Source organism: Herpailurus yagouaroundi, unplaced genomic scaffold (genome assembly GCF_014898765.1).
Source record: "Herpailurus yagouaroundi ecotype Mexico unplaced genomic scaffold, PumYag 160, whole genome shotgun sequence".
NCBI lineage: Eukaryota > Metazoa > Chordata > Mammalia > Carnivora > Felidae > Herpailurus > Herpailurus yagouaroundi.
Window position 1 is genome coordinate 8,817,936 of NW_024412401.1, and position 13,793 is coordinate 8,831,728.

Below are 13,793 nucleotides of genomic sequence, written 5' to 3' on the forward strand. Positions count from 1 at the left end.
TTATATCCCAAACAAACCCCGAAAGGCTAAGGATACAAGTGAGTCACGTCCCTACCTCTGTTTTTTAGATGATAGCAGTGATGTGAAACTGAGGCTCTTCTATAAAAACATATTTTCAGTGGTTTGAAGAGTCCCTTCCAGGTAGGGACTTCTGTCTCTTCCTTGTTGACAGAGATTAGTCACTCTGCACGACGGGCAATTTGACTTATTCAGAAAACTGAAGGGTACCTCTACCTTTCCAGTGAAAGTACATCCACATTTTCTCTGTGAAAACTTGGGAAAGAATCTTTTAAATGAGAGTGCTGTAAATTTCAAGTAAAAATCAACAACAAGAAGATACACTGTATCCTTAGCAACAGGACTACTTTCTTATATAATGTAGCTACTCTTGTAAGTACTGTATTGCCTTTCTCTAAATTTACTAAAGAAAGATTTCTTGTTCATTGATACCTCCATTTAAACCATGAAACTTGTTGAAAGCTCACAGATGGATAGAACAAAAGGCGTTGGGAGAGTGGCAGACATCAGTTTGGGTTGAATGAAACAGTCCACCTAAGGTAGGATTGGAACATGTCTATGAGCCCTGGAGTTTAACGAGATGCCACGTGACGTAGGGGTTTGAATATCAAATCCATGAACTCCTCTTCTTGTCATTAGGTTGTTATTAGGAAGTTCTGTGGGATTATGATTATTATCATCTGTGGGATGATACTTGCATCGGTTTAGCAATTATTTATTGGACATACACTAAGCCCGAGGCCATATTCTAAGCTGGGAATGTTAAGTGAATCCATTATGTTTCGTTGGTTTGTAAAAATATCATTGTTGATCACTTGAAACATGCAAATCTAAAGTTGGTCAAAAAGTTTCAGGGGCTTCTTTGAGGCCTTGTTGATTCCAACGTTAAGAAATAGACAGAAACGATTTTTGTTTTTTAGTTTGTATTTCTTTCTTCTGTTGAACTATTTATTCTTCTCTTTGGCCTTCTTTAGTGTCCCCCCCAACCCAATAAAACAAAGCAAACAAAAATAAACAAAAATATAGAGAATTGTTATTCTGGTAAAACAATCAGTAATGGATAAACATTTAGGCAGAAGACTGACTCTCATCTCTGACTTGGGTCCATTAAAAACTATTTAGCTGTTCAAAAATTAAGTTTTGTTTTTTTTTTTAATTAAAGAATCTTAAGATAGATTGTGTTCTTGATTTCTGGAGTTAATTTTCGAAGTGAGTAATGGAAGAGAACTCATTATGCATCCTGGGTTGGTATTAATGTGGTGTAACCTGTTTGGCTTTGATTTAAGTGAATGTCACTGCATTCATCGGAAGCTGTTTCTCTTTTTAAATAAATGTATGCGGATACTTGACATGTTCTAAATAAAATCCTGTGTTTATGCACAAACTCTTAGATTTTCACGGGTTGTACACAGGAAAGGTGGTTAAAAGGTTATCTGGCTCAGAACCCATAGTGAGGCATTTTGTAGTATAAGCTTTCCAATATTCAATTTGAAGCAGATTCTGAAAGTAATTTATCATTTAATATTTGGCTCTCCATTTAAGTTTCTTCAACAAAGCTTAGCGATAATTGGAAGGGTGTAGTTGTGTGTGTATGTGTGTGTGTTTTAAATATATATGTGGTTTTCCTGGGTGTTTTTAGTAGCTACTGTCATATAATTACCAAAATGTGATCATTTTACAGGTATTCTTTTAGATGACTTCTCTTGATTTTTCTTAGTTGTACGCCCATTCATCTCAATTCAGTAGTTACGCACAAAGCAAGAGAAAAGCCTGGGTCTTGCACAGGGAAGCTGGGACAAATACTTCTTTAAGAGGTGAGCGGAGGAGGATGGAAATGAGATGGAACCAAGGTCCAACAATAAGTGCTAATTTGTTCAGAATTAACTCACCTTTGAAGAAACAAATCATACCGTTGTAAGTAGGCAGAATATATCAGCTATTCTTAAATTACAGTACGTCTGTAGTTTCTTTGTTAAAATATATACATATGTAAGATACACACATATGCTCTTTACCACATGGCAGATAAATTAATAGAGGCATCCAGTTATGTGGATGTAAAATTAGACAACATAAGACAGATCGTTATTTTTTTTTAATCTCCAACCTAGTAGGTCTGTCTCTCTTTAGCGTGTCTAAGAGATATCGGTGGTCTGGGTCCTGTGACTCATTGTAAGTAATTTAGGTGGACTGATCAGAAAGACTGGACAGGCTAAAATGTGCGCAGAAATAATCGTGTCCCTTTTACATTAAGTAATTCTGGAATTGGAAGCATTTGGTTGTTTGCCATAATTCATACACCAGTCCAAATCCCTCTGAAGGTGGTGACAGCTTCCTGCTTCTGCGTCCTCTTACTCTATCCTACCTCCCGTCCCCTTCCCCTTTCTTCTCCACGTCCCTTCTTCTAGCTTGCCTGCCTTCCTCCTCGCCTTCTTCCTCTTTCTCAACAGCTTTATTGAGCATCCCATATAATTCGCATCCCATATAATTCACCCATTTAAAGTGTACAATTCAGTGGGTTTGCTATATTTAAAGAACTGTGCAAGGAATCACAGAGCAACCACAATCTAATTTTAGAACATTTTATTAGTAGTCAATCCCCATCACTCCTTTCCACTCCCGCAGCCCTGAGCACCCATTAATCTACTTTCGGTCTCTAAATTTGCCTAGCCTGAACCTTTTCTATAATGAAATTACGCAGTAAGTATGTGGTCTTTTGTGACTGGCTTCCCTCACTTAGCATATTTTCAAGGTTCATTCCTCTCCAGCACGTATCTGTACTTCATACCCTTTTACAACTGAAGAATATTCCATTGTGTGGATACGCCACACGTTGTTTATGCATTTGCCCGTTCACGGACCTTTGAGCTGCTTCCATTTTTTTGGCCGTTTCGAACAACGCGTTCACATTCGTGTGCAAGTTTTTGTGTGATCGTACGTTTTCATTTCTCTCCTTGCATACTGAGGAGTAGAATTGCTGGGCCATGGGGTAGCTCTTCTTTAACTTTCTGAGAACCTGCCAACTGTTTGTCAAAGGGGCTGCCTGCACCATTTTACATGCCCACCAGCAGAGCAGGAGCGTTCTGCTTTCTCTCTCTCCTCACCATCCCTCTGAATTTTCATGTTAATTGAAGTGGTCACCTCTGTGTTCCACCTCCCCAAACCTCCCGCCACCTGTGGATATGGTGTGTGTCCGAGCTTCCCGGTGCTTTGATAACTGGGGTGGTAGCTGGTGTTACCCTTGCAGTCTCCAGCTATAAGCATTGCTGTCTGTTTCCCCCAGGGTGCCGTTCAAGTATCATTTTCAGTTTGTACTATGATGTGTAAAAGGGACAGGCAAGGCAGACAGACCCAGAACCAACTCCTTTTTTGGATCTTTGTAGACGACTAGGACTGGTTAGAATCTCCAAGAGAACTCCTGATGATACTAAACCTGGCAAGCTCAAAGTATGTAGACAGACCAGAGACACTTGGAAAACCCCGCTTGTGAGAGCCAAAAGGGTCGCAAATGTGCCAGGGTTTTCTCCAGTTTGCAGTGATATCAGCAAACGCCATTGTGCCCTATGTGGAGCGAACATTATTGTTATCTCTGTAATTATGGCTGGCTTGGTCCTCTGAGAATTGGGTGCTCCGTAGTGAATCAGAATTAAATCTCGTCTTGCAAAGTGCTCGTCTAGGCAGGTTGCTCTTATTCCTTCACTAGTGAAGAGAACACTAGTTATGGTTGAAAGGCTTCATTGGAGTTGAGGTTATTATACTTAAGGGAAGCATTTCCTTTCTGTTTTCTTTCATCCCCCCTGCAAGAATCCTGACTCAGTGCAGTTCCTAAATGGAACAGTGCTTTGGGGCCCTATGAAGAAGGCAGTCTGCAGGAATTGTTAATTATTTCTAAAAATAACTCCGGGAGACAGGCTAATGGTAATGACTGCGTTCTGGCACTTTATGGTTATAGCAACCACTTTTATATATTTTGATTTCCTCCCCCAATGCTTAATTATCTCCATGTGGGCATTGTGATGGTGTGTCATTGAAAGTATTAAAAATTTAATTAATTGCTTGACAGTTGTATCTTGCAGAAGCTACAATCACGGTAATCTTTTTCCATTTTTAAATTTTTGGTTCAAACGAACCTAACTAATCACAGAGCAACCACAAAAATCTTAAAATTGCAAATTAGACACGATAAAATGTAGCTACCAATTACAGACTTTAGTGTTTTTAGATTCTATAGCAACAAACTGCCGAGTCTAAGAAAAAGTCAACTAAAGCATCCTATCCTTTTCCGATCTCTACTATATATTCTACTGGAAGATTTTAAGCTCTGCCACAGAGATATGGCCAGAATCACAAATTAAAAAAAAAAAAAAAAAAAAAAGTATTCCGACAAGGCAAATATTTAATTACAAACCATAGAAGTTCAATATATTGAATGTGTCAGTTGTTTGCATTTTACTGTCAGAGGGTGTAAAATTTTATTAGTGCTCTATAATAATCATTGCTTATGCTGGCTTATGGTAATTTTCTTAGTATATTACCACTGGTTCTTTACATGGGTCTGGGATTGTCTCTCATAAGATAGAATTTACCGTTTAGTTAATCTGAAAATGAGCAGATATTTTAAAATTAATTTTTAATGGTCTTTTGACATTACAGAGCGACGAGTCTAACTCAGTCTTTAAGTCTTCGCATAAAAGGGAAAAAGAAAAGATTTTATGTGACGTTCTACTATTGCCTTCTCTGTCGTTTCAGATAAGACCGGAAATCCCTATTCCTGATGAGCTAGAAGAAGATGAAGATGATGAGGGTGATGAAAAGGATCTGGATCTTTCCATCCCTGGCTCTTGCTATCTCAAACTACTGTCACTTACTGCTCCTTTGGTTTTTCCAGGTGACTCCTGTTCATTGGCAGGGAAGCCAGCATCTGTCAGTGTTTCTACCTGTCCGATGGTGTTCTTTTCCGATGTGTATATATTTATAGTTTACTTTAATTGTAGCTTCCTTTCTATCTGAAAGGCAAAAGGTGTCTCTTTTACAGGGGCGGCTTGAGGTGGTGACGGTGTTCCGAACACACGGAAAAATGTTAGAGTCGAATAAAATTGCACTGGAAAACCAGTCGAAACCACCATTTTCAGTGAGAAATTAAAATCCACTTCAAAAGCCATATTCAACGAGACAAATTTGCAGTGGGACTTTACGTCACTGGCTCAAATAACGGTTCTTTATTCTATAAGCTAAATGAAAAGATTGTTAGAATCTACAGAGATTTCCTGGGTACTTTCGTTACGAGTTTATTCTTTCTTTAGAATTATTCCGAAGGTGGGATCAATATTTGAAAGCTATAAATTAATGGATTACATTGTATGGTCGTTCAGTTTTGATAAAAAGCTTATAGGACCGTGACGTTTAAAAAAAAATTATTCTAATTATATCTCATGATTCTAACTCAGTATTAGCCAACATTTTTCCAAGCAGGCACCGGATTACCTTGTTCTGTCCCAATTCCACCTTGAATGTACGTGGATGTGAAAAGGTCAGCTTCTGAAAATTAAGACCGGCCCACACCAGAAATGTCAGCTTGTTAACCATAGTCGCCATATCCTGTAATAGGGGATTTTTTTCTCCCCCTTGGCTTTACCCCCCATGGAGATTTCCTGAGGGATTCAGGCACACGCATACTATTTATTTCTAGACAATTCTGTCCCAAATCCCTGCCTCCTTTCATGAGAGAACACTGAAATGGAACGACTTAGACAAAGAGTTCACATTTCCTCTTCTCTCGATGTCCAGAAAAGAGCCTGAAGGACTCGTTCCTGTTCCCCGTTTCTGTTCTTCCCCGTTTCTCAGCCCACGGCCCTGGAGAGTCTAGGATCCCTTTGCGGTTTTAATAGTGAGTCCCAGGAAGGCAAAAAAAACCTTCAGTTATCCCAAATGGCCGTAGAGGTAGAAGTCCTAGTCCTTTTGGGCTTTTTAAAATGATGTTATCCAGTCCCCCCCAGGCGTGTGGTGGAGAAAGGGGATGGTGTGGCCAAGGTGTGCTGTTGCTTCTGTCCTCTCAGGATGTGGTGGCCGTGAACTGGCTCTTCTACATTGCTCGTACGTGATCGTCACGAGTGCCTTTCCCTGAGAAAGAAGGGGAGGATTTGAGTTCAGCAAGTATGTCTGTTGGAGAAAATTCAGTAGCATCACGTGGGGGTGCTCTGGAAACTGCCGGGGTCTGGCAAACCGTGTCGCCGTGGGGCAAAGTTCTTTATTTTTCTGGGCCTCCCTTTCCCTGCAGTTACCGGAGAACTCAAAAAAGAACCAGGAGAAAGCACCAGCCTTAGGAACATACGCCCTAAAAGGCACAGGGTGGGTAATACACACGAGGTCTCTAGTTACAGCAGCCAGAAAACCAGATTGCACTGAGCATGAGTGAACCCTGGTCCTTTTCTTCCCTGATGTCTTTTCAAGTAAACACAAAAGCAGCTGCAGAGGAATCCAGTAGTTTGCCGCCTTTTAAATAGGGATGTTACTGGTATTTTATTTTGTTTTTTATTTTGAAATAAACTTAAATGACTTAAAAGAAGTTGCAGGTACACTGTAATGTACCCAGCGGGATAACCTCTCACATACTTTGGTTCGTTATTAAAACCAGGAAATTCACATTGGTTCAAAGCAATTATTTAAACCATAGACCTGTTAGGGGCTCCTGGGGGGTTCAGTCGGTTCAGCGTCCAACTCTTGATTTCGGCTCGGGTCATGATCCCAGGACTATGGGATCGAGCCCCGTGTCGGGCTCTGCACTGAGCCTGCAGCCTGCTGAAGATTTTCCCTCTCTCTCTCTCTCTCTCTCTCTCTCACTCTCTTTTTCCCTCCCTCGCCCTCTCTCCCCCCCCTCCCTCCCTCTTTTCCCCCTCCCCTGCTCACGCTCTCTCTCCTTAAAAAATAAAACAAAAAAACACTATAGACTTAGGATTTCACTAGTTCCCCCCCCATATAGTATATACACTTTTCAGTTAAAGAAATTTTTTTTACACACAGCATAATGACTTTGATGTTTATGCAAATACTTGCCTATGTCGATTTCTTTCAATTGCTGAGTAGTACTCCATTGTAGGATGTTCCACAGTTTGTCCCCTCACCTATTAAAGGACACTGGGGGGTGTTTTAAAAATTTATATTTAACACCCCGTGTTCTACAGAATTTTCAGCTCTTTTAAATTCTCACCTGATCATCTGGAGGGACAGGGCAAGGCTCAGAAGCAGTAGAAAAGAAATCGTAGTTCCTAGCTTCCTGGCCAGGGAAGATGGTGCTCTATACATTGGTCATACTCATGGTGTCCTACCCTCATTTAAACTCATTGTGGGGGCTTGAGTTAATTTGAGAGTCCTTAGTTCTCTGAAGAGCTTGACAAGGAGACAGAGTTCGGTTCCCGAGTTAGTCTGCACGCAGATGTGTACTTACCTCCTGACACGGATGAGCTTTTGCCAAAATAGATTCCCTTCTGAGAAAGTGTGAAATTACCTTCTCCTGCCATAGCTCCTCTGTCCTCATAAACATGATCTTTAGCTACATTCTGAGTCGTCTGTACTCACCCCCAGGGTGAAGCAGTCCCACCTGTGCACGCCTATGCAGGAATTGGGGTATGTGGCCTGTGACTGGATGTCGTGCGTCTCTTTCATGTAGATGATGTATTAGCCAGGGGCTTGGCAGAAGAGGCACATTCAGTTGGAGTCCTTGAGGGTTTCATACAGGCACCATTTACAGCTGTGTGGTCGGGTTTGAAGGAAATTCACAAGCAATGGTGCGTTATCCCCGAGTGGTTAATGTCCCCCAGCCTGAAGAGGTAAGGAAGGGGACGTAGCAGTCTGGAGAATCGGGGAGAGCATCTGTGTCGTGCATAGTGCTGCCTCAGGGGAACCAGGGGCTGCAGAAGAGGGTTGCAGGCCACTTGTAACAGTCCTGCAGGAGGGTGTCTGAGGACACATGCCCTGACCTCACTCTGCTTCCAACCTCTGATCTTTGGCGAGTGTCTCCCGTTGGAGAAAGCCAACTAAAAGCCGGAGGACAAGGGAGCCCTGCGGATGTAGTCGATAAAGGTTGTCTCCCAACGCACAGAGCAAGGTTGAGAGGGCAGAGGGCCGGTCTGGAGGGGTAAATGGAAAACATCCCACACAGGCGTTCTCTGGGCTTTCAGTGGAGAAGGGTGGTCACCTCTAGGAAGGTTCTATATAGGAGTAACGGATTCTATATAGGAGAACTGGGCGCATAATAGATGCTCTAGTGAGCACCTTCAATTTAATCCCAGTCATTTAAAGAGGACTCTGAGATCTATTAAGAATGAAATTCCTGTTTAGTTAGGTGGACCCTTCTTTTTTGTTCCTACGAGAGGCACAGGCAGTGGTTTTCCGTTTTGTTTTCCATGCCTACCATTTGTTTAGCTTAGATGTGTTCGTTGTTTTTGTTTCTGCATTGGGCAACCTCTAGTGGCCCTTAGGGAAATAACACTTGAGTACAAACCTGTTTTGTAGGCAAGCAGCGGTGAAAATGGAGAGAAATGGATGATGGAGCCAGGATATATTTCTGCAGGTAGATGTGCAAGGGCTTGCTCGTGGATTTACGTATACCAAGTGTGAGAAAGAGAGGAATTGAGAATGATGAAGGTTTTAAGCTTGAGTAACTGGGTGCCATGTTATAATTTGGGAAGACTAAGCAAAGGATGGGAATCAAGAGTTCCCTTTCACTGTGTGAAGTTTGGTCTGAAATACGGCTGTGTGTGTGGGTGTGCAAGCATGCATGAAAATAACTATATATGAGTTAAGAGTGAATGATGCTCTCCTAACATACCATGTTCACTTTTGATCTTTCACCGCTTTCAGCTTTGGAGGAATTTTTTACATCTCTTGTGAAGCAAGAAATGGTGAATATGCCCCGTGGAGTATATCACTCTGCATTAAAAGGAGGTGTTCGCTCAGACCAAGGAAAGACCGTAGCAGGAATCCCCAATTTTATATTGAAAATGTATGAAACAAACAAGCAACCGGGTTTGAAACCTGGCCTTGCAGGTGAGTGCACTACATAATATCAAGGTAGAGGGTTTGGTTTTAATTAGGAAGCGTTCTTAATTGTATTTTAATCAATTAATTAATTCTTAATTTAGTTTTTAAAATTTAAATCCAAGTTAGTTAACATAAAGTGTTATGATAGGTTCAGGAGTAGAATCTAGTGATTCACCACTTACATATAACACCCAGTGCTCATCCCGACACGTGTCCCCTTTAGTGCCCATCGCCCATTTAGCCCATCCCCTCACCCAGCACCGCTCCAGCAACCCTCCGTTTGTTCCCTGTATTTAAGAGTCACTTATGGTTTGCCTCCCTCTCTGTATTTTTCTTATTTTTTCTTCCCTTCCCTGTGTTCATCTGTTTTGTTTCTTAAATACCACATATGAGTGAAATCATAAGGTATTTGTCTCTCTGGCTGACTTATTTTGCTTAGTATAATACAGTCTAGTTCCATCCACTTTTGTTGCAAATGACAAGGTCTCATTCTTTTGATTGCCACGTCATATCCCACTGTACATATACACCACACCTTCTTTATCCATTCATCAGTCAGTGGACTTTTAGGCTCTTTCCATGATTTGGCCATTGTTGATAATGCTGCTGTAAACATTGGGGTGCCTGTGCCCCTTTGAATCAGCACTTTTGTATCCTTTGTATAAATACTCAGCAGTGCAATTGCTGGGTCATAGAGTAGTTCTATTTCTAATTTTTCGAGGAATCTCCATACTGTTGTTATTATTGTTTGTATTTCTGTGGTGTTGGTTGTGATCTCTCCTCTTTCATTTATGATTTAATTTATTTGGGTCCTCTCCTTTTTCTTGTTGATAAATCTGGCTAGGGGTTTATCAATTTTATTGATTCTTTCTAAGAACCAGCTTCTAGTTTTGTTGATCTGTTCTACTGTTTTTTGATTTCGACATCGTTGATTTCTGCTCTAATCTTTATTATTTCTCTTCCTCTGCTGGTTTTAGGCTTTATTTACTGTTCTTTTTCCAGCTCCTTTAGGTGTAAGATTAGGTTGTGTATTGGAGACCTTTCTTTCTTCTTTAAGATTGCTATATACTTCCCCCTTACGACTGCCTTTGCTGTATCCTAAAGGTTTGAGTGTCGTGTTTTCATTTTCATTGGCTTCCATGTACTTTTTAATTTCCTCTTTAACTTCTTGGTTAACCCATTCATTCTTTAGTAGGATGTTCTTTAGTCTTCAAGTATTTGTGGACTTTTCCATTTTTTTCTTGTGGTTGATTTCAGGTGTCCTAGCGTTTTGATCTGAAAATATGCATGGTATGATATTGATCTCTTTGTACTTATTGAGGGGCTGATTTGTGACCCAGTATGTGATCTACTCTGGAGAATGTTCCCATGGGCACTTGAGAAGAATGTGTATTCTGCTGCTTTAGGATGAAATGTTCCGAGTATGTTTGTTAAGTCCATTGGATCCAATGTGTCATTCAAAGCCATTGTTTCCTTGTTGATTTTCTGCTGAGAGATCATTGCTGTAAGTGGGGTGTGAAAGTCCCCTACTATTATGGTATTATTATCAATGAGTTTTTTTTATGTTTGTGACTAATTGATTTATATATTTGGGTGGTGTCAAGTTGGGGGCATAAATATTTACCATAATTAAATCTTCTTGTTGGATAGACCCAAGGTATAGGTTTTTAATATCATGATTTAACTTCCACTTTCAAGAAGGATGTGATGGGTCATGGCAGAGTGCTGCTGCTGCTAACATTTAGACACAACTGGATAAAATGGCAAAGATAAACCACATTGTAAAGGCACTGGAGAATTATTGAGGCAGAGATAAGTAGATTAAAATCACAGAACGGAGAGAAAGAACATTTTAGAACTGTGCCCCCCACTGCCCTGTGGAAGATAGACAGTGATTTCGGTTGTGGGCTAGGACTGGGGCTTGGCCTAGGAAGAGGTCTGTGGGAGTACAGAGAAACTAGTGGAGCTTTTAGTGGTGGCATGGGTCTAGAGTGATGTGATGGTTAATTTTCTATGTCAACTTGACTGGGCTAAGTGATATCCAGGTACCTGGTAAAACATTATTCCTGGATGTCTGTGAGTGTCGTTCTAGAAGAGGCTAACATCTGAATTTTTTTTTTTTTAACGTTTACTCATTTTTGAGACAGAGAGAGAGAGCATGAACAGGGGAGGGTCAGAGAAAGAGGGAGACACAGAATCCGAAACAGGCTCCAGGCTCTGAGCTGTCAGCACAGAGCCCGATGCGGGGCTCGAACCCACGGACCGCGAGATCGTGACCTGAGCCAAAGTCAGATGCTTAACCGACTGAGCCACCCAGGCGCCCCTAGAAGAGGCTAACATTTGACTCAGTAGACTGAATAAAGAAGTTTACCCTCACCAGTGTGGGTGGGCAACATCCCAATTCATTGATGGCCTGAAGAGAACAGAAGACTAGTAAAGGGGTGAACTTACTCTTTCCTTAGCTAGGACATCCATCTCTGAATTACCCTACCATCTTTCCTGGGTCTCTCCAGCTTGCAGACAACAAGATTATGGGACTTCTTAGCCCCCATAATCTTGTGACCCAATTCTTATATAATTCTTATATAATATATTGATTGAGATTCTGTTTCTGGTTTTGGTTCTCCGAAGACTCTGGCTCATAAGCTGATAAGCTGAATAAGCCTTCTAATAAGCTATCTGGCTGAACTTCGAGTTTGCGCTGGAAGTTAAGGCTGGCGCTTCTAAGAGGCAAAATGCAATCTCCAGCCTTAGGAAACAAAGAAGAGCAGGGAGAACGGGACAGAAAACAAAGCACACAAGCAGTGAATTGATAACGATGATCTACAGCTCTTTTCACCTGGGTGCACTTAACTTGTTTTGCCTCAGCTGGAGGCTGAAATTCAGGCTTGACCTTGACAAGAGGCTGGTGCAGGAGGCAGAGAAAGCAACAGAGATCTTGTCATTCACGCGGTGCCTGAGTGGCAAAACTGGAGACTTGCAGGCCTTCGACACATAGTCTATTTCTCCGTCACGATATTTGTCAAATTTTAAAGCTTGATGGGATGGGAATGAAAGAGGTGAGCCAAAAACCTGTGACACACCTGAATCTCTCATAAGCTTTCCGTATTGAGACTGAGTAGGCTGTCAGATGAAAGTCTTGGGGGAGGTGCTCCCTAGGAACGGGGACTCTCAGGTAGACCGGGAGTTACCAAAGCTATAATCAAGCCTAATCCTGTTCAATCTCTGATGCAATTTCAGGATCAGTCCTTCACTGTATCTGTCTGACAGGGGAGGACAGCTCCTCTCTGATTAAAAAATATCATTTAGATTTTCCTGTGGTTCCTTTGTATACTGTCCAGTATATGACGAAAAAGTCCTGGATGCACGAAAACGGAAGAAACTTTGAAATGAAGGGGACAGTTCATGGAGATAAAGAGGTCACTCGGTTAAGAAAATATCACAGTTCTAATCGGGGTGCACAAAATGACATAATTTCAAAATATATGAAAGAAATTAGCAAAGCTAAAAGTTCAAATAGGCAAACCTACCAGAAGGGAAGTGGGTGGGGGAATGGGTTATATGGGTGATGGGAATTAAGGAGGGCACTTGTGATGAACACCGGGTGTTGCATCCAAGTGTTGAATCACCACATCGTACACCTGAAAGTAATATTACACTGTATGTTAGCTAACTGGAATTTAAATTTTAAAAGAGGACAAACCTACAATAGAAGTAGGACACTTTAAAACCTATTTTAAATAGCTTGATGAAAGAGCAGACAAAAAAAAATCAGTAAATTTACAAAATATCTGAATAAGACTATGAACAAACTTTACTTAATTGACATGAAAAGCATTGTAACTTACAGTGATAGGATTCTTATGTTGCTTAACAGTACTTGGGAAACTTACCAAAGTGACCATATGACAGACATAAACTTCAAGAAATTTCAAAACATTAAAGTTATTTAGAGCCTGTCTTCTGATGTTGGTGGAATTGAGCTAAAAATAAATAAAAAGATAGCCTCAAAATTGAACAATATACTTATAAATAATCCATGGATCAAAGAGAAATTAAAATGGAAATCAGAAAATATTTTTAACTGAATCATAATGAAAATAAGCCACATGGCTTATTGACCTGTGGGATGAGCCACATGACCTGTGGGATGTAGCTAAAGCAGCATGACGTGGAAATTTGTTTCTTTAGTGCAGATGTTAAAAAAATAAGACAGGAAGACAATCATGACTTAAGCTTCCATTTCAAGAATAACCTAAATTAAGCCTAAGGAAAAGAATAATAAAGATAAGAATAAAAACAATAGAAAACATATAATGAAAATCACTGCCAAAAATCGAATCTTTGAAAACTTTAATAAAATTGATAAAGCCATTGTAAGTCTACACAAGAAAATAGAGAAATATGGATTACCTCTAATCAGGAACAACAAAGGAGACGCCTCTTCAGACCCTACAGCGTTCAAAAAGATCATAAAAGAATATTATAAAGAACTTTTAGCCAATGAGTTTCACAGTTGGGACAGGATGTAGAAATTCATCAAAATATAAAATTTTGTAAAACAGAAGGAGAAATAGACTATCTGAATCGTTCGATATGTATTAAAGAAATTAAATCCGTAAAAACTTTCCTACAAAGAAAACTCTAAGTGCAGATGGCTTCCTTGGTTAATTCTTACACAAAAACCAAGGAGGAAGTAATAATCATCTTTCATAAATTCTAACAGAATGGAAAAA

General features: G+C 40.4%; 1 protein-coding gene across 4 annotated transcripts in view; it reads left to right on the forward strand.

The window, feature by feature from the left end:
• The window catches only part of FOCAD (focadhesin), a 316,309-nt gene that overhangs the window by 199,348 nt on the left and 103,168 nt on the right, over positions 1 to 13,793 (forward strand). For all 4 annotated transcript variants that reach the window (XM_040481365.1, XM_040481366.1, XM_040481368.1 and 1 more), the window contains 2 exons: positions 4,768 to 4,906; positions 8,878 to 9,063. In XM_040481365.1, coding sequence (XP_040337299.1) covers positions 4,768 to 4,906; positions 8,878 to 9,063 — 325 coding nt within the window. The remainder of the gene's footprint in view (positions 1 to 4,767; positions 4,907 to 8,877; positions 9,064 to 13,793) is intronic.